The sequence below is a fragment of the Oncorhynchus clarkii genome, chromosome 5 (assembly GCF_045791955.1).
Source record: "Oncorhynchus clarkii lewisi isolate Uvic-CL-2024 chromosome 5, UVic_Ocla_1.0, whole genome shotgun sequence".
In the NCBI taxonomy this organism is placed as follows: Eukaryota; Metazoa; Chordata; class Actinopteri; order Salmoniformes; family Salmonidae; genus Oncorhynchus; species Oncorhynchus clarkii.
Genome location: NC_092151.1, coordinates 25696030 through 25716651, shown reverse-complemented (window position 1 = coordinate 25716651; position 20622 = coordinate 25696030). Strand labels below are relative to the sequence as shown.

General features: G+C 44.5%; 1 protein-coding gene across 1 annotated transcript in view; it reads right to left on the bottom strand.

Annotated features, from left to right (window-relative positions):
- Positions 1 to 20622, bottom strand: part of LOC139409914 (NMDA receptor synaptonuclear signaling and neuronal migration factor-like) — a 49609-nt gene that overhangs the window by 11773 nt on the left and 17214 nt on the right. The window contains exons 2-8 of the mRNA XM_071155327.1: positions 14465 to 14526; positions 13431 to 14225; positions 13084 to 13150; positions 10706 to 10711; positions 9887 to 9955; positions 3596 to 3648; positions 2738 to 2827 (exon numbers count right to left, since the gene is read on the bottom strand). Of these exons, the coding sequence (XP_071011428.1) occupies positions 2738 to 2827; positions 3596 to 3648; positions 9887 to 9955; positions 10706 to 10711; positions 13084 to 13150; positions 13431 to 14225; positions 14465 to 14526 (1142 nt within the window). The remainder of the gene's footprint in view (positions 1 to 2737; positions 2828 to 3595; positions 3649 to 9886; positions 9956 to 10705; positions 10712 to 13083; positions 13151 to 13430; positions 14226 to 14464; positions 14527 to 20622) is intronic.

Below are 20622 nucleotides of genomic sequence, written 5' to 3'. Positions count from 1 at the left end.
AGCGGCAGGGAGAGAGAAAGGCAGATGGAGGGAGAGAGAGAGAGTGGCAGGGAGAGAGAAAGGCAGATGGAGGGAGAGAGAGTGGCAGGGAGTGAGAAAGGCAGATGGAGGGAGGGAGAGAGAGAGAGTGGCAGGGAGAGAGAAAGGCAGATGGAGGGAGAGAGAGAGAGTGGCAGGGAGAGAGAAAGGCAGATGGAGGGAGAGAGAGTGGCAGGGAGAGAGAAAGGCAGATGGAGGGAGAGAGAGAGAGAGAGTGGCAGGGAGAGAGAAAGGCAGATGGAGGGAGAGAGAGAGAGAGAGTGGCAGGGAGAGAGAAAGGCAGATGGAGGGAGAGAGAGAGAGAGAGAGTGGCAGGGAGAGAGAAAGGCAGATGGAGGGAGAGAGAGTGGCAGGGAGAGAGAAAGGCAGATGGAGGGAGAGAGAGAGAGTGGCAGGGAGAGAGAAAGGCAGATGGAGGGAGAGAGAGAGAGAGAGTGGCAGGGAGAGAGAAAGATGGTAGTAGAAAGTGACAGTGAGGGACAAAGAAAGACAGAGGTGAAGTGACAGAGGATAACAACCATCCAGAGGAATAGGTGGAAGTAGAAAAAAATAAAGGAAAATAGTCTAGTCAAAGAGGAAAGCAGAGGTAAAAAAGAGAATGGGAAAGGTGACAGGGTAGATCAACAGCTTGTGCCAATCATTAGGAAAAAAACACTGGGCTGTCAGAGAAGAAGAACGTTTCAAGACACAAATATACCTGGTGCCATTTCAATGTCATAAACAGTAACCTCTATCATCAGACTGTGAGAGACGCAGAGACACAAAGGAGATGGAAAAACAGAAACAAACACACAAACATTGAAAAACATTCAAGAGACTACAGAGAAAAAGACATGCAGACATATAAACATACAGTGCGTATACACACACACTCCCAGACCGGCGCTTCACACACTCCCAGACCGGCGCTTCACACACTCCCAGACGCGCTTCACACACTCCCAGACTGGCGCTTCACACACTCCCAGACCGGTGCTTCACACACTCCCAGACGCGCTTCACACACTCCCAGACTGGCGCTTCACACACTCCCAGACTGGCGCTTCACACACTCCCAGACCGGCGCTTCACACACTCCCAGACCGGCGCATCACACACTCCCAGACCGGCGCCTTACACACTCCCAGACCGGCGCTTCACACACTCCCAGACCGGCGCTTCACACACTCCCAGACCGGCACTTCACACACTCCCAGACCATTTGAGACAAATACTCACAGAGAAAGAGAGAGAGCATCACAAATTTGGAGACATACCCACGGTCAGAAGGAGACAGACAGACAGGGTCAAAGTCAACAGCAGGGACAGCCGATTAGTGTGTGTGTGTATTTTACCATAAATGCTTCAGCATACTTGTACTTGTGTGTGAGTGTATAAGTGTGTTTGTCTGTGTGTGTGCCTGTATGTGAGTGTGTGTGTGTATCAGTGGAGGCTGGTGGGAGGAGCTAAAGGAGGATGGGCTCATTGTCATGGCTAGGGATGCAAACTGCTGAGAGTCCAAAAAGGTGACACTTTTTTGTTGTTGCACTGAAACATGCAATAAATCCCTGCTAGGAGGAGGAAATGCAGGTTTAAACTAATTAAACAACAAAGAATATGATCTACATGATCAGTCTGTGTGTAAAATAAAAAGTGCTTCATGTCAACCTAAAAAAAAAAAATTAAAGAAAGCAATCCAATGTTAATTGTTGCCTAGACTTTACTACACTCAAATCTTGAGAAAACCCCCACTAATATTACAGTTAGCCATGACAGCATTTATAATAGAACGCTTGTTACCATGACAGCCTTTATAATAGAATGCTTGTTAAAATGACAGCCTTTATAGTAGAACGCTTGTTACCATGACAGCCTTTATAATAGAACGCTTGTTACCATGACAGCCTTTATAATAGAAGGCTTGTTACCATGACAGCCTTTATAATAGAACGCTTGTTACCATGACAGCCTTTATAATAGAACACTTGCTACCATGACAGCCTTTATAATAGAACACTTGTTACCATGACAGCCTTTATAATAGAACGCTTGTTATCATGAGAGCCTTTATAATAAAACTATTGTTACCATGACAGCCTTTATAATAGAATGCTTGTTACCATGACAGCCTTTATAATAGAACACTTGTTACCATGACAGCCTTCAAAATAGAACGCTTGTTAAAATGACAGCCTTTATAATAGAACACTTGTTACCATGACAGCGTTTATAATAGAACACTTGTTACCATGACAGCATTTATAATAGAATGCTTGTGACCACACACATAAATATTGCACATAAATAAAAACATCTGTAAGTAGAAATAGAATTAAACAAACAGGCATTCTATTTTTGCTCTATTATAGTGGCCACTATGGTAGACATTGATCAAGTGCACAAGGCTACATGTGTGCAAAAATAACGTTCAATGAGTAAAAAAATGACAATCCCCCTCACTCACACATACGTGTTACTGTCAAGTTTCAAACATTTCTCATTAGATCTACATGAATCACATAGGTCACCTATTTTGGATTCAAAACGGCGAATTTTGCCGAAAGGTGACTAGTTTGCATCCCTGAATGGCTGGAATGGAATAAATGGTACAGAGTTAAACGTGGTAAGTGTGTATAGTAATGTTTGTGCCTGTTTGTGTGTGTCTTAGTGAGTGTCTATTAGTGAGTGTCTATTAATGTGTGTGACTGTATTGACTCACTGTCTCTGGTGTCATGTGAAGAGTCATTCTTGACAGGGGTGGGGTCACTCCAGGAGCGGTTGAAACTCTTCGCTCTACGCTCGGCAAATGCTAGTGAATGTGGGGAGAGAAAGTCACACACCCATGCACCATACACACACCTTGAACACACACACCCTGAACACACACACCCTGAACACACACACACCCTGAACACACACACCATGAACAGACACACCCTGAACAGACACACCCTGAACACATACACCCTTAACACATACACCCTGAACACATACACCCTGAACACACACACACCCTGAACACACACACCCTGAACACCCAACACACGGTTCATTGTACACACACACAATGTACGCACACGTATGCTCACACGCACACGTATGCTCACGCGCACACACGTGCACGCACACACACACACACACACACACACACACACACACACACACACACACACACACACACACACACACACACACACACACACACACACACACACACACACACACACACACACACACACAGGTACCATCCCTGGGTGGATGAGTTTAGTTAGGTGTAACAAACGCAGCCTCACCAATGAGAGACTGGGGAGATATTTCATTCGTTAGCTTAACGATTAGCATATCCAGCATTGATTATGCCTCAACACCAGCAATAACACAGGTTCATCAAACGTGAGCCAACACACACACACACACTCATCGGTGCACAACGGCATGCCACACACCAATATACATAGAGATAGCGCACATCACACACAGGGCCATGCATAAACACAAAGACAACAAGACACAAAACCACTGATGGGGGGAGGACATGTTGGGAGAACACACAGCACACAGTAACACTGTGACTCACTCTGTGCCTTCATTCTCCTGCTGCCCACCATTCTAAGATGCTTCCGGAAGTTCCTGTGGGCAGATTGGGCATGAGGAGATGGAGATGGGGAGAGAGGGAGGAGGAGGGGGAGGAGGAGGGGGGGGGGGGGGAGGGGGGAGGAGAAGGAGGAGGAGGAGGAGGAGGAGGAGGAAAAGAAGGGAAGAATAATTTAGAGGAGGAAGTGAGTTAATAAGGGAAAGAGAGTGTATGTGCCCCAAATGGCACCCTACATAGTGAACTTCTTTTGACCAGAGCACTGTGGAAAGAGGTGCAGTATATATGTAGGGAATAGGGTGCCATTTGTGACGTACACAATAAGATAAAAAGTGTGACAGAGACGTGCACAACATTTTTTTAAATTAAAGATTTAAGAAATGATTTCATAATTTAGGTCTGTCAGATGAGTGTTTTAAGTAACATTGGACCATTCCACTGCTGCTACATAACCGTATATATGTACCTGCTGCTACATAACCGTATTTATGTACCTGTTGCTACATAACCGTATATATGTACCTGCTGCTACATGTAACACTACTGCCCTTTGTCAGATGTTTCTGATTAGAGATGTTTGAACCAGTAGCCTAGATCAGTGGTTTCCAAAAATGTTATAGTCCCGTACCCCTACAAACATTCAACCTCCAGCTGCGTACCCCCTCTAGCACCAGGGGCAGCGCACTCTCAAATGGTGTTTTTTGCCATCATTGTAAGCCTGCCACACACACACACACACACAAACACACATACACACACACACACACACACACACACAATACAATACATTTATTAAACCTAAGAATGAGTGTGAGTTTTTGTTACAACCCTGCTCATGGCAAGTGACAAAGAGCTCTTATAGGACCAGGGCACAAATAATAATATAATAATAATCAATAATTTTGCTCTTTATTTAGCCATCTTACATATAAAACCTTATTTGTTCATCGAAAATTGTGAATAACTCACCACAGGTTAATGGGAAGAGTGTGCTTGAAAGGATGCTCATAACTCTGCAATGTTCGGTTGTATTGGAGAGAGTCTCAGTCTAAAATAATTTTCCACACACAGTCTGTGCCTATATTTTGAGTTTTCATGCTAGTGAGGGCCGAGAATCCACTCTCACATTAGGTACGTGGTTGCAAAGGGCATCAGTGTCTTAACAGCGCGATTTTCCAAGGCAGGATACTCTGAGCGCAGCCTAATACAGAAATCTGGAAGTGGCTTCTGATTAAATTAAATTTTCACAGAACCGCTTGTTGAAATTTCGATGAGGCTCTCTTGTTCAGATATCGGTAAGTGGACTGGAGGCAGGGCATGAAAGAGATAACGAATCCAGTTGTTTGTGTCATGCGCTTCGGGAAAGTACCTGCGTAATTGCGCACCCAACTCACTCAGGTGCTTCAATATATCACATTTGACATTGACCGTAAGCTTGAGTTCATTTGCACACAAGAAATCATAGAATGATGGAAATACCTGTGTGTTGTCCTTGTTAATGCAGACAGAGAAGAACTCCAACGTCTTAATCATAGCCTCAATTATGTCCCACACATTGAATATAGTTGCAAAGAGTCCCTGTAATCCTAGACTCAGATAATTCAGGCGAGAAAAAACATCATCCAGGCCAATCGTGTTAGAAACTCATCATCATGCAAACGGTCAGACAAGGGAAAATGATGGTCAGTAAAGAAAACTTGAAGCCCGTCTCTCAATTTAAAAAAAAGTTTCAATCCTTTGCACCTTGATAACCAGCACACTTCTGTATGTTGTAAAAGCGTTACATGGTCACTGCCCATATCTTTGCATAGTGCAGAAAATACACGAGAGTTCAGGGGCCTTGCTTTAACAAAGTTAAGCATTTTCACTGTAGTGTCCATAACATCTTTCAAGCTGTCAGGCATTCCCTAGGCAGCAAGAGCCTCTCGGTGGATGCTGCAGTGTACCCAAGTGGCTTCAGGAGCAACTGCTTGCGCGCCCGTTACCACTCCACTATGTATACCTGTCATGGCTTTTGTGCCATCAGTACAGATACCAACCCAATTTCACCACCGAAGTCCATTTGATGTCACAAAGCTGTCCAGTACTTTAAAAATATCCTCTCCTGTTGTCCTGGTTTCCAGTGGTTTGCAGAAGAGGATGTCTTCCTTAGTTGACCCCCCATAAATGTAACAGACATATACCAGGAGCTGTGCCAGGCCCACCACGTCTGTTGACTCATCCAGCTGTAACGCATAGAATTCATTGGCTTGTATGCGAAGCAGTAATTGTTTCAAAACATCTCCTGCCATGTCACTGATGTATAGTTTTTGTTGGCCTTTTCCTCAACATTGTCCCAGCCATATCCGCGGCAGCAGTCCTCCACAATAGTATGGGGCTTGCCTGTCCTAGACACTCGGTAGCTCACCATATAAGTGTAACGACTTCCGCCGAAGTTGGCTCCCCTGCCTGTTCGGGCGGTGCTCGGCGGTCGTCGTCACCGTCCTACTAGCCGCTACCGATCCCTTTTTCGTTTGTCTGTTGGTTTTGTCTTATTAGTTTCACCTGTGTGTATTTTAGTTTAATTGACGTCCTTATATGTAGTAGGTTCTCCCGCCCTTGTTTTGTGCAGGATTGTTTTTTGTTACTCTGTTGGTTGTGGTTTCATGTGTGTATTCTCCGGACTGTTTGGTCCTGTGTTTGGGCTGGTCTGTTCTATGTATGTTGGCGTGACCGTTTTTTGGCCGGAGAATAAATCACGATATACTGAACCCTGCTCTCTGCGCCTGATTCCAACCCACCACTCCTAGTATCCCGTGACAATAAGACGCTTCTAGCCCCTTCTTATTAATGGTATCTGTTGCTTTTATACGTCTTACTACTCGAAAGTCATCTTAATTCTCGCTCAAAAAACTTGTGGCTTATTTTTCAAATTGTCATGTTTTGTTTCAAAATGTCTGCGCAAGAGTGAAGGTTTCATCGAGTTGTGAGATAGTACTTTTGCACATATAACACACCGTGGCTGAGGAAAGGCACTACTCCCAATAGAAGTGAACCCCAAATCAATGTAGTTCTCATCATATTTGCGGCTTTTCGATGGTCCAACGTCCCTGTCTGTTATTCGGTGCTTTCCTGGGTAAGGGGGAAGTAGCTCTTCGGCTACATCAGATTCACAACTGTCAGTGTCCATGCTAGCTGGGCTAACAAAAAATGTAGAATTACTGATGCTAGCATTGGATGTGTTTGTGGAAGCAGAACAACGTGCGTTGTCGACAGGTGCAGGTGTAGTACTGCTGGTAGTAGCAGTACTACCAGTAGAGCTGGTATATGTCTCTATGGAGGCGGGCCTCACTAAATGGACTGTTTGAAAATGTGAAGAAAAAATGTTGTAAAAAAAAAGGACATGAATCACATTTTTATTTGGCGTACCCCCGACGCGTACCCCAGTTTGGGGAATAGCTAGCCAAGATCAAAGAGAAAAATACAGAAGCCTTCTTCATGGACCAGCTTAAAGCGTTACGCCTCTTCATAGCTTTGAGTGACATTTCACTAACAACCAATACCAATATCATTGTGTACTCTGTCTGTATCCCCCTCTTAACTGCCTGCCTGCCGTTCCTTATTCATGCCATTCATTCTGTATAATAGCTCATTTCTAATATATAAACATTTCCTCTCCTCCTTTCATCTCTTCAGAATGCCTTGTGATTGTTCGCCAGGACAACAACATGTCTAATGAAGACAGGGTCAAACATAGCTACCGCGTATGGGTGGAGAATTGTGAGACATGAGGATGACAGGGAGAGAGAGAGATAGATATAGAGAGAGAGAGAGAGAGAGAGAGAGAGAGATAGAGAGAGCGGGATCAGACTAGTTTTATATTGTGATTAAAACAGTGCTTTTTCAAACATTCCCTAACCCCTCAACCTAAAAAAGAGCAAGCCTCATCACTATCGTTGCGTGACGGATGGTGTGAGTGTGAGCTGATAGAATGGAGAACAGAGACCAGCTCTCCTCTCCTCTTTTTCTCTGCATGCCCACAGAAGAGACATGCAGCAGGTCGTTGGCTAATGAGAGGATGAAAGAGAAGGAGAAAACACCCCTCCGCCCACTCAGCCAGCTGGGGATGAGTCACCGGCTCTCCTCCCTCTGTCCTCTCGCTACCTCTGTCCTCTCTCTACCTCTGTCCTCTATCTACCTCTCTCCTCTCTCTACCTCTCTCCTCTCTCTACCTCTCTCCTCTCTCTACCTCTGTCCTCTTTCTACCTCTCTCCTCTCTCTACCTCTCTCCTCTCTCTCTCTCTCTCTCCTCTCTCTACCTCTGTCCTCTTTCTACCTCTCTACACCTCTCTCCTCTCTCTACCTCTGTCCTCTTTCTACCTCTCTCCTCTCTCTACCTCTCTCCTCTCTCTACCTCTCTCCTCTCTCTACCTCTGTCCTCTCTCTACCTCTGTCCTCTCTCTACCTCTCTCCTCTCTCTACCTCTCTCCTCTCTCTACCTCCCTCCTCTCTCTACCTCTCTCCTCTCTCATCTCTCTACCTCTGTCCTCTCTCTACCTCTGTCCTCTCTCTACCTCTGTCCTCTCTCTACCTCTGTCCTCTCTCTACCTCTGTCCTCTCTCTACCTCTGTCCTCTTTCTACCTCTCTCCTCTCTCTACCTCTGTCCTCTATCTACCTCTGTCCTCTCTCTACCTCTCTCCTCTCTCTACCTCTGTCCTCTCTCTACCTCTGTCCTCTTTCTACCTCTCTACACCTCTCTCCTCTCTCTACCTCTGTCCTCTTTCTACCCCTCTCCTCTCTCTACCTCTCTCCTCTCTCTACCTCTCTCCTCTCTCTACCTCTGTCCTCTCTCTACCTCTCTCCTCTCTCTACCTCTGTCCTCTCTCTACCTCTGTCCTCTCTCTACCTCTCTCCTCTCTCTACCTCCCTCCTCTCTCTACCTCTCTCCTCTCTCATCTCTCTACCCCTGTCCTCTCTCTACCTCTGTCCTCTCTCTACCTCTGTCCTCTCTCTATCTCTGTCCTCTCTCTACCTCTGTCCTCTCTCTACCTCTGTCCTCTTTCTACCTCTCTCCTCTCTCTACCTCTGTCCTCTATCTACCTCTGTCCTCTATCTACCTCTGTCCTCTCTCTACCTCTCTCCTCTCTCTACCTCTGTCCTCTCTCTACCTCTCTCCTCTCTCTACCTCTGTCCTCTCTCTACCTCTCTCCTCTCCCTTCATCTATCTCTCTATGCTGCTCACGCGCTGAGGGCCGATCCGATGCTCCTCCAGCACTATCTATCCTTTTCACTCTCATTCTCTCTCCCTCTGTGTATATTCTGATTGGGAGTCTTGTGTGCTGAAGGCTGCTCCAAAGCACCTTGGTCCTCCCTCTCTTTTCCCATCTCTCCACTCTCCTCTTCCCACCTCACGTTCCCTCAATCTCCCTATCTCGTATCCTCCCTCTATTCCCCATCTCCTCTCTGCTCCTACTCCCTCTCTCTACCTCTCCTCCTCTCTCTCTTTCTCTCCACCTCTTCATGTCAAGACAGAGGGGATGGGGGTGTGTTGCTCCTCCATTAATTAGCTTCGTGCCACAGTGACCTTTTACTGCAGCAGCCTGGCATTGTGGGAAAACATCTGTCCGTTCATCCGTCTGCCCATCTGACTGACTCTGCCAGGGTAATGGGTTCACACCCAAAGTCACCTGTCCAGTTAGCCTGGTTTGCATTGCTAACTATGCCTCATATACAGTAGCCAAGCTCATCGTGAGTTTTTAGCTACGTTAGCGATGAGCTAGCCAGGTTCCATACTATTGTACAACCTCACCAGAGGAGGTTGGTGTGAGGAGCTATAGGAGGATGGGCTCATTGTAATGGCTGGAATGGAATAAATGAGAGATATGTTTCATTGTCACATACACTGGATAGGTGCAGTGAAATGTGTTCAACGCCCCTGGAGCAAATTAGGGTTAAGCTTTTACTGCAGTGGGCTAAATCAGGGTCACACAGAGGTAGTCCTAAACAAATCTACTTTGAAAAAAATATATACACCATACATACATGGTTGTGAGCTTAAGAAAAATAAAGGATACCATGGCAGATATAGAGTTTAAATGTATTGCATAGAGTCTGCATCCCAATATTACAATTTAGATACTTTTTTCTCTCACTTATAGTAATAACGTCATGGTGCCTCATGCTATTTTCTACCCCTCCTGGGAGTCTACATCTATTCTATTGATAATGGATGGGGAGAGTCAGCAAGTACTGGAGCACAGCAGCACACCCTGACCAGCCAGGAACACAGTAGGTACCTCTGGATGACTTCAGCCGAATCCAGCTCCCTCTCTCTCCTCTTTCTCTGCACAAATCCCCGGAAAGCCCTGCCGGGACGTGGCACAGAATGAAAGGATGATAGGGAGAATGCTGGCTTAGCACGAGGTGAGAGATGTAGCGCAAGAGGAAGAGGAGGGGAGGCGGGGGGTATTGGCAGGGTTTAGCCACAGTACTCTGGGGCATGTAGCTGTAACGGCTAGGTTTGCATCATCGGGATTTGGGATGCTGGCTCTTTGTTTGAGTTAGTTAAGGAGGTTAGCGTCAGAAGTTAGGGCCAGCTGGGGTTTAGCTGAAGAGTTGATCATGTGGGTTAGTTGAAGGTATCAAGCAGCCAGAGGTGAGGGAGAACAGTGCAGCAGCCAGATCAGTCTGCATCTTGCGGCTGGGTATGGGTTATTAGCTGTCTGTCTGTGCCAATCGCACCAGGGTCTTCTTGCAGTGTGGATTAGAGCTAAGTTTAGCTGCAGTGACAGGGCTCAGGACGGCTCAGCGCACAGAGGCCCTTTTCCATGGCTTGCTTTTGGGGTTGGCTAAAGGCTCAGTTGCAGTCAGTTGTAGTGGATTAGTGAAGGTTTCAGTCAGTGGCATGGGTTTGTTTTGCATAGGGGTTCAGCTAACTACAACGCCTATGTCTGGGTTGTAGTGGGTTAGGACATGATTTCACTGTTGGTAGAGCACTCAGCCCAGGGAAACACTCAGCCCAGGGAAGGGTTACAGGTCATGGGGTTAAAGGTCATAGGGTTAAGGGGGTTTAGGAGCGGGAGGGAAGCTAGATTCAACAGGTCAAAGATACTCACGATATCCTGCAGTGGGTCAGAGAAAGAAGTGCATGAAAGAGAAAGAGAGAGAAAGACATTAACATCCTATAGGTCATGACTATTACAATGTGTGTGTTTTAAAGGAGAGAGAGAGAGAGAGAGAGAGAGAGATAGAGAGAGAGAGAGAGAGAGATAGAGAGAGAGAGAGAGAGAGAGAGAGAGAGAGAGAGAGAGAGAGAGAGAGAGAGAGAGAGAGAGAGAGAGAGAGAGAGAGAGAGAGAGAGAGAGAGATAGAGAGAGAGAGAGAGATAGAGAGAGAGAGAGAGAGAGAGAGAGAGAGAGAGAGAGAGAGAGAGAGAGAGAGAGAGAGAGAGAGAGAGAGAGAGAGAGAGAGGATATTTTTGCTTTTTTCTGGATGTTGAGTCCCAGTGACATCCCATCTACCCATCTAGCACATAATGTTCTGAGAACCATATGTTTCTTAGATCTTGGTGAGAGCGTAGTTGTCCTATGGTTATTTTGCATACAACCTTCCCACAACATTCTGGGAAACACGCAGGATAGTTGCTTGACTTTGGAAAATTCTCAGCATATTTAAGGATCTTTTATATTTTTTAGGTATTTCATTACTTTAACAGGACATTTCCTAAAAGTTCAAACATGGTTACATGTTTGAACTTGGTTAATGTTTTGGATTGAAATTGGGAATGTTTTAAAATAGTTCAGAGAATGTTAAGAAATGACATTCTTCTGTTGGAATTTCAGTACTTCAGCATAACGTTTCATACAGCTTTCCTCCTCTATTTAAAACCAGTTAAATGTAACTGAATGTAATCTAAAATGTAATCTACATAATCCCCAAAAGTAATTAGTTATCATGAGAGGGCCATAAACAATAAGTAGTAATGCTTCATTCGCCAAGAAAAGTTCAAATCTCACCTTTCTGGGGTTTTTTTGGAATACATTGCTGAGATGTAGTCCCTTTTGAGGATACAAGCTCAAGTACACAGTACAAATATGATTAAAATATGAAATATTTGATGATGTATTTCCTATTCAACAAAACTGTATAAGGCTTCAAATTACTTATATGCTTTCTAAATATAGTATAATCAAATTATAAAACAACTAACTATAAGATTTCACTTTCCTTATAACTGTAAAATACATATTTGTATGTTTAGTGTTATCGAAAATGTATATATTTTCTAAAGGTCTCTCTTGATCAAAACGTCTGCCCCTATTACTGTGGACGGCTCACAGAGCTCTAGTGTGTTAGGAACTTGCCTTTCATCTCATATTAATCTTGTCCCTCTATAACAAACAGAGAGTGTTTTTTGATTAAAATCAGCATAACGTTTGTCTGTAGGTTTCCTCATGGTTTTATTTAATGTCATGGTCTCAGAACGTTAAGAACATGTTCCATAAAAAACGCAAGAAAGCATTAGTAATGTTAAAATAACTCTCTCTATCCTCTATCTTGTTAATTGTGTTCAGGTGTGTTGGCGCGCCCACTAATTGTCCACACCTGATCTTAATGAGGGCTTGTTTCCTTTGAAATGGGGTCTGTTTGAATAGACTAAAATAAACAGCTTTTTAAGATGCCTTACTAGCTCCATCCTGGTGGTGCATTGGACTAATTCCAAGGGTAAAGAACAGAAGATCATAGGTTTGAAACTCACTGATGCTGTGTCATGTTAACATGTTCTCAGAACAGTAATAAAACCTCCCAGGAAAACTGTCAGGGAACCATAGTGAAACATTCTCAGAACAGTAATAAAACCTCCCAGGAAAACTGTCAGGGAACCATTGTGAAACATTCTCAGAACAGTAATAAAACCTACCAGGAAAACTGTCAGGGAACCATAGTGAAACATTCTCAGAACCTACCTCTAATATTTCCGCTCCGAGATCAGGCGACATTTTCACTTCCGTTCTCAGAAGGTTTAAAAAACGTTCAGTTTTACCAGTCAGGAAACGTAGTTCCCAGAGCCAATGGGAAATTAAAAATGTACGTTCCCACAACTTCCAAGGAACCAAATGTGCTAGCTGGGATGTCAGTGTGTTCCCAGAGAGACAGGTGTTCAGTTGTTAGCAGGGCTAGCACCTGCACAAGCATCTGTCCCTAAGGTCACACTGATTCACTGTAACTAGCTTACTGTAGACAACTGTGGCTTGTTGTGGGAGATATTATGTATGTGAATGTGTGTGGGTGTGCACTAGTCTATGTACATATATGTGTGTGTCTAACTGTTTGGTCCTCTATGTGGTATGTTTGTTTGTTAATATTATATTTTTGTATGTGTGTGTGTGTGTGTGTGTGTGTGTGTGTGTGTGTGTGTGTGTGTGTGTGTGTGTGTGTGTGTGTGTGCGTGTGTGTGTGCTTCTGTGTATGTGTGTGAGGCCTGGGTACTCACGCCTGCATGGTGGTAGAAGCAGTCTGAAAGCTGAACATGTTTTCTTTTGGGTACCAGTTGTTGTCCTCTGTGGCGAGAGAGATAATGAATGGAAGTTACAGTAGCAGCCAGCCACATAGTGTGTATGTTTTTAAACGCTTTATAGCAACGATAGGAAACCTCAAAGGGCACAGCACCAGTCCACTCCACAAAGGGAGAGAGGGAGACACACAGGGAGAGAGAGCAGAGGAGAGACGAAGAGTCAGAAATACAGACCACGCCACAATCCAACTAACATCGACCCCCCCTTCACCACACAACCCCCTTTGGATTTCAGCGCCTCTCCCTCTCTGTCTCCCCCGGCTCACCTCTCTCCAGCTCAGTCATCCGGTCCACACTCCACATCCTCTCAAGGAGTCTGTGTTGCTTGCCTGCCTCGCGGGAGCTCTCTAGATCCAGGGAGCCCTGGCTACGGGATGGAGCCCCGCTAGAGTCCAAGGCCATGTTGAGGCTGCAGTCCTCCCGCGAGCCCCCCTTTCCCCCCTCACCCCAGCTGCGGATGTTGTGGGCGCTGACCGAGCTTGACAGGGGCTGCTGGGACAGGTGGTGGTGGCTGCCATGGTGACCATGGTGGGCAGCACCCCCGCCGGTAACAGCCAGGGTGTGGTGGTTGCTGCTGCTGCCGCCGGCAACAGGGTTGCCGTGACGATGGCTCCCATCGTCGCGATGAGTGTTGCCACGGTGTCCATGGCGAAGGTGGTGCTGGGTGGGGGAGGAGGTGGAGGAGGGGGAGGTGGAGGGCTGGACCAGGGTCGACGCCCCCTTCAGCACTTCCAGCTCCAGGCTCTCCTTGCTGCCCCGGTTGCTACCCAGCATACTGTTCTCTCCGGTGATGGTGTAGACACGGGCAGGCTGCAGGGCACACTCCACACACTTCTGCTGGTCCTCTTCGGCTGAGAAGCTGCGCTCCAGAGACAGGCGGGTCTTGGTGGTGGTGATGGAGGGGGGCGGGGGCTGGAGGTGGCCCAGCGGAGATTTCACCAGGCTGGACTCAGGGGGGGCTGGAGAACCCCTGTGGGGGTATGGATGGTTGTTGTTGTGGTGACGGACACCACCAGGGGAGTCAGAGTCTGGGCCCACAAATGTGTCAGACAGGAGATGGGCTGCAAGGTAAAGGAGAAGGAGAGAGATGGAGGAGTTACAGAATAAGACAAATAGAAATAGAGAGCAGATAGGACAGAGAATAGGAGAGTGGAACATTATCCTCCATCAGTGATTTACATATCAATTAGAGGATAGAGTAAATATGCTGTTCCAAAAGAAAAGAGAGAAAAGCACATGAGGAAAATGAACAGAAAAATGGAGGGAGAACAAACGGTGGCAGTTAGGGAGGGATGCTGACCTGATCCGTTTTGGTTCTCAGGGTGTGTGTGGGACAGGTACTCTCCAAATGCTCGCGCTGCTCTGTAGAGACACACACATGACACACGCTGATGTCAACACATGAGTGACAGGGAGAGAGAAAGATAAGAAGATTGTTGTTTTTGTTTACTTAATCGCCTGCTTTATAAGTGTGTGCCACCCACAGATTACGATGTAGCTGTTTATCTCTCAACTCCAGGCAGGCTCAGAGAGATAGAGAGAGAGAGAGAGAGAGAGGGGGGAGAGAGAGAGACAGAGAGAGAGAGAGAGAGAGAGAGAGAGAGAGAGAGAGAGAGAGAGAGAGAGAGAGAGTCAGAGAGAGTGGTTGAAAAACAAGTTTTAATGACTCCAACCTAAGTATATGTAAACTTCCGACTTCAACTGTATATATATATATTGGAGTCATTAAAACTAGTTTTTCAACCACTCCCCCTGGATATTAATGTCTATGTGTGGATTTGCAAGTCCGTCTTTTCATGGTTGTCAATATGAATATATCATAGGATCTCCCTGTCGGAAGCAGGTCTAGAGATTCAGGCCTGTTACACACAAATATATATATATATATACAGTTGAAGTCGGAGGTTTACATACACTTAGGTTGGAGTCATTAAAACTCATTTTTCAACCACTCCACAAATTTCTTGTTAACAAACTATAGTTTTAGCAAGTTGGTTAGGACATCTACTTTGTGCATGACACAAGACATTTTTCCAACAACTGTTTACAAACAGATTATTTCCCTTACAATTCACTGTATCACAAGTTTACATACACTAAGTTGACTGTGCCTTTAAACAGCTTGGAAAATTCCTGAAAATGATGTCATGGCTTTAGAAGATTCTGATAGACTAATTGACATCATTGGAGTCAATTGGAGGTGTACCTGTGGATGTATTTCAAGGTCTACCTTCAAACTCAGTGCCTCTTTGCTTGACATCATGGGAAAATCAAAAGAAATCAGCCAAGACCTTGTAGAGTCTGATTCATCCTTGGGAGCCGTCATACCGCTCAGGAAGGAGACATGTTCTGTCTCCTAGAGATGAACGTACTTTGGTGCGAAAAGTACAAATCAATCGCAGAACAACAGCAAAGGACCTTGTGAAGATGCTGGAGGAAACAGATACAAAAGTATCTATATCCACAGTAAAACAAGTCCTATATCGACATAACCTGAAAGGCCGCTCAGTAAGGAAGAAGCCCCTGCTCCAAAACCGCCATAAAAAAAACAGACTACGATTTGCAACTGCACATGGGGACAAAGATTGTACTTTTTGGAGAAATGTCCTCTGGTTTGACGAAACAAAAATAGAATTGTTTGGCCATAATGACCATTGCTATGTTTGGAAGAAAAGGGGGAGGCTTGCAAACCGAAGAACACCATCCCAACCGTGAAGCATGGGGGTGGCAGCATCATGTTGTGGGGGTGCTTTGCTGTAGGAGGCAGCATCACGAGGGAGGACAATTATGCAGATATATTGAAGCAACATATCAAGACATCATTCAAGAAGTTAAAGCTTGGTTGCAAATGGGTCTTCCAAATGGACAATGACCCCAAGTATACTTCCAAAGTTGTGGCAACATCGCTTAAGGACAACAAAGTTTGTGGGCAGAACTGAAAAAGCATGTGCGAGAAAGGAGGCCTTACAAACCTGACTCAGTTACAACAGCTCTGTCAGGAGGAATGGGCCGAAATTCACCCAACTGATTGTGAGAAGCTTGTGGAAGGCTACCCGGAACGTTTGAACCAAGGTAAACAATTTAAAGGCAATGCTACCAAGTACTAATTGAGTGTATGTAAACTTCTGACCTACTGGGAATGTGATGAAAGAAATAAAAGCTGAAATAAATAATTATCTCTAATATTAATCTGAAATTTCACATTCTTAAAATAAAGTGGTGATCCTAACTGACCTAAGAAAGGGAATTTTTACTAGGATTAAATGTCAGGAATTGGGAAAAACTGAGTTTAAATGTATTTTGCTAAGGTGTATGTAAACTTCCGACTTCAACTGTATATATACTATATACAGTGCCTTGCGAAAGTATTCGGCCCCCTTGAACTTTGCGACCTTTTGCCACATTTCAGGCTTCAAACATAAAGATATAAAACTGTATTTTTTTGTGAAGAATCAACAACAGGTGGGACACAATCATGAAGTGGAACGACATTTATTGGATATTTCAAACTTTTTTAACAAATCAAAAACTGAAAAATTGGGCGTGCAAAATTATTCAGCCCCCTTAAGTTAATACTTTGTAGCGCCACCTTTTGCTGCGATTACAGCTGTAAGTCGCGAGAGACTGAAATTTTTTCCCATTCCTCCTTGCAAATGGAGAGCATTTCTGAACAGTAGTTTTCAGTTCTTTCCACAGATTCTCGATTGGATTCAGGTCTGGACTTTGACTTGGCCATTCTAACACCTGGATATGTTTATTTTTGAACCATTCCATTGTAGATTTTGCTTTATGTTTTGGATTATTGTCTTGTTGGAAGACAAATCTCCGTCCCAGTCTCAGGTCTTTTGCAGACTCCATCAGGTTTTCTTCCAGAATGGTCCTGTATTTGGCTCCATCCATCTTCCCATCAATTTTAACCATCTTCCCTGTCCCTGCTGAAGAAAAGCAGGCCCAAACCATGATGCTGCCACCACCATGTTTGACAGTGGGGATGGTGTGTTCAGCTGTGTTGCTTTTACGCCAAACATAACGTTTTGCATTGTTGCCAAAAAGTTCAATTTTGGTTTCATCTGACCAGAGCACCTTCTTCCACATGTTTGGTGTGTCTCCCAGGTGGCTTGTGGCAAACTTTAAACGACACTTTTTATGGATATCTTTAAGAAATGGCTTTCTTCTTGCCACTCTTCCATAAAGGCCAGATTTGTGCAATATACGACTGATTGTTGTCCTATGGACAGAGTCTCCCACCTCAGCTGTAGATCTCTGCAGTTCACCCAGAGTGATCATGGGCCTCTTGGCTGCATCTCTGATCAGTCTTCTCCTTGTATGAGCTGAAAGTTTAGAGGGACGGCCAGGTCTTGGTAGATTTGCAGTGGTCTGATACTCCTTCCATTTCAATATTATCGCTTGCACAGTGCTCCTTGGGATGTTTAAAGCTTGGGAAATCTTTTTGTATCCAAATCCGGCTTTAAACTTCTTCACAACAGTATCTCGGACCTGCCTGGTGTGTTCCTTGTTCTTCATGATGCTCTCTGCGCTTTTAACGGACCTCTGAGACTATCACAGTGCAGGTGCATTTATACGGAGACTTGATTACACACAAGTGGATTGTATTTATCATCATTAGTCATTTAGGTCAACATTGGATCATTCAGAGATCCTCAATGAACTTCTGGAGAGAGTTTGCTGCACTGAAAGTAAAGGGGCTGAATAATTTTGCACGCCCAATTTTTCAGTTTTTGATTTGTTCAAAAAGTTTGAAATATCCAATAAATGTCGTTCCACTTCATGATTGTGTCCCACTTGTTGTTGATTCTTCACAAAAAAATACAGTTTTATATCTTTATGTTTGAAGCCTGAAATGTGGCAAAAGGTCGCAAAGTTCAAGGGGGCCGAATACTTTCGCAAGGCACTGTATATATATATATATATATATATATATATATATATATATATATATATAGAGGGGGTTGCCATGATAGGGGGTTGCCATGATATATCAGATAAATACACATTCGACATTACAATAAAATTTGCTTTAAAACTGCCACATTTTCTTTGCACCCTGTCGTGACGTTGTATTAGTTAATGTGACGACTGTTGTTCATCAAATGATTAAAAGGTTCAATTGCGTGATTAACTGAATCAAGCAAATATTAACTCATTAACCTGGGGCACCATGGGAACACTAGTTTTTATTGAATTTCTATTTCCCAAATTAACTCAAAGAATATCAGAATATCGATTTTACAAAAGCCGCTAATTAACCAGTTACCTCTACAATATCGTTCTGAACGTCGTATAGTCCGTGAATCTGCACGGACCCGGGTCTCACCAATGAGTTCGTACCACACAAATCTTAGTTGAATATTTATTTACGAGAAAGCTAAAATTATGATTAAAGATACACATAGACAAAACACAGTCTAGGCTATTGATTAGAACTTAGTATAACGAGCCAACTCACTGTGGCGCGTGTTACCCAAAATGGGGATTTCAAAGAGAGAGAGAAAAAAGAAAGTATACATTTGGGTGAATTTGTCAGCTATGCTATTCTAACCCTAGCCTTGCCCCAAACTGCCGCTCTTATGGGTCAGAATATAATGATGTAATTACGTGGGGAGGACCTCAGAGGATTCTCTGCGTGGACCGTTCAGGCTGCTCGATGACGCACTTCCCCGGCACACCTTTCTGGTCGTCCTCACGATGTCAGTGTCCTTTTGGCTTAGGAGTCTGTTCCCTCACCCTTGTTCTGGAAGGGCTATTCTAAGGACGGACAGCTCTGTAGCTCAGAGCTCACGGCGTAGGAATTAAACATTTTAGATACCACGATTCGCTGGGATTGGATGCTAAGGGGGTCCGGCTTGAATACACCCGCTTAGACACAGCTACTCATCCGTAGCTTGGGTAGAAAAATATTTATTTGTCTTCAAACTTGGGTTTGTTGACTTTTTAGACCTTGGCTGCAGCTTGGGTCACGTAGTCTTCTCTGTAAATTCTTTACTCACAGGTTTTATACCCTTGGGTCAGAAGTGCGCGTACCCGCCTTTAGGGCAATTCTCTGGGCGTACCAAGTTAATGAGGGCAAGGTCTAGATTTTACTCAGATCCAATTTTAGACGACTAACTTCACATTTCATCTTCCCCAAAACATTCTCTTTGATTTGGATATTTTCCATACAACGTACAATGTACAGTATAAACATCAAAGATATACTGGGAAAACTATTCACATTACAATGTTTTCGTAATAACGTCATCTATTAACCTTTAATAACAAAACAAAAATGACATACATTTTCATATTCCATCTATCGTCATGACCACCATTGTGGCTGACGGAAACCATTGTTCCCAAGTCCCTTTATTTCATGTTTAATGTTCTGAGGCTGGTTCTCCATAGTAACAGGACAAAGGAATTTGTCTGTGGCCTAAGATTTACCATGGGCGTGAGGGGTCATAAAACCCCCACATCTTCAGACCCCTAGATCTCTCCTCCTCTGTTGGGGTTGAGAGATAATCTGTAGGTGTCACACCCTGATCATAGTTTGCTTTGTATGTTTCTATGTTTTGTTTGGTCAGGGTGTGATCTGAGTGGGCATTCTATGTTTTGTGTCTAGTTTGTCTGTTTCTGTGTTTGGCCTGATATGGTTCTCAATCAGAGGCAGGTGTTAGTCATTGTCTCTGATTGGGAACCATATTTAGGTAGCCTGTTTGGTGTTGTGGGTGATTGTTCCTGTCTCAGTGTTTGTTCCACACAGGACTGTTTCGGGTTTACACGTTTTTGTAGTTTATTCATGTATAGTTTTCTTATTAAAAACAAACATGAATTTCAACCACACTGCATTTTGGTCCTCCTCTCCTTCGACGGAAGAATCCCGTTACAGTAGGGTTGTGGTCTCCTGTAACCTGACCTGATCAGGACAGTCATGACAACCCCATAACATTATACGTATAATTCGAGATAATAAGCCTTAAATGTGCAAAATTCTCTCCACCAACAAGAGAGGTGTGAACAGTTTGTGTCATGAACAGTGCTTGTGCCCATAGAAATAGACATTGCGCATGCGCCTAGGGATGGCACCGGATGTTCCCCAATGCTGGAAGGGGGTCCCCGAGTGGCTCAGTTGCTAGAGCATTGTCACGACTCCGACCGAAGGTGGCTCCCCTTCCCGTTCGGGTGGCGCTCGGCGGTCGTCGTCGCCGGCCTACTAGCTGCCACTGATTCTTTCCTCCCCCTCCTTATGTGTTTATTGAGTACACCTGTTTTGAGGTTATAATTAGTGAGGCTTTATTAGTCAGCCGGCCCGCCTGGTTCTTTGTGCAGGATTGATTATTGTGACCTTCTGTTTTGTAGTAGAGGAACGTGTTTGTTCCTGGTCGTGCATTTTGGTTGTGAGCACCCTGTATTGCGTTTTGTGCATTAAAGAGCACAGCATCGCACTCTGTTTCCTGCGTC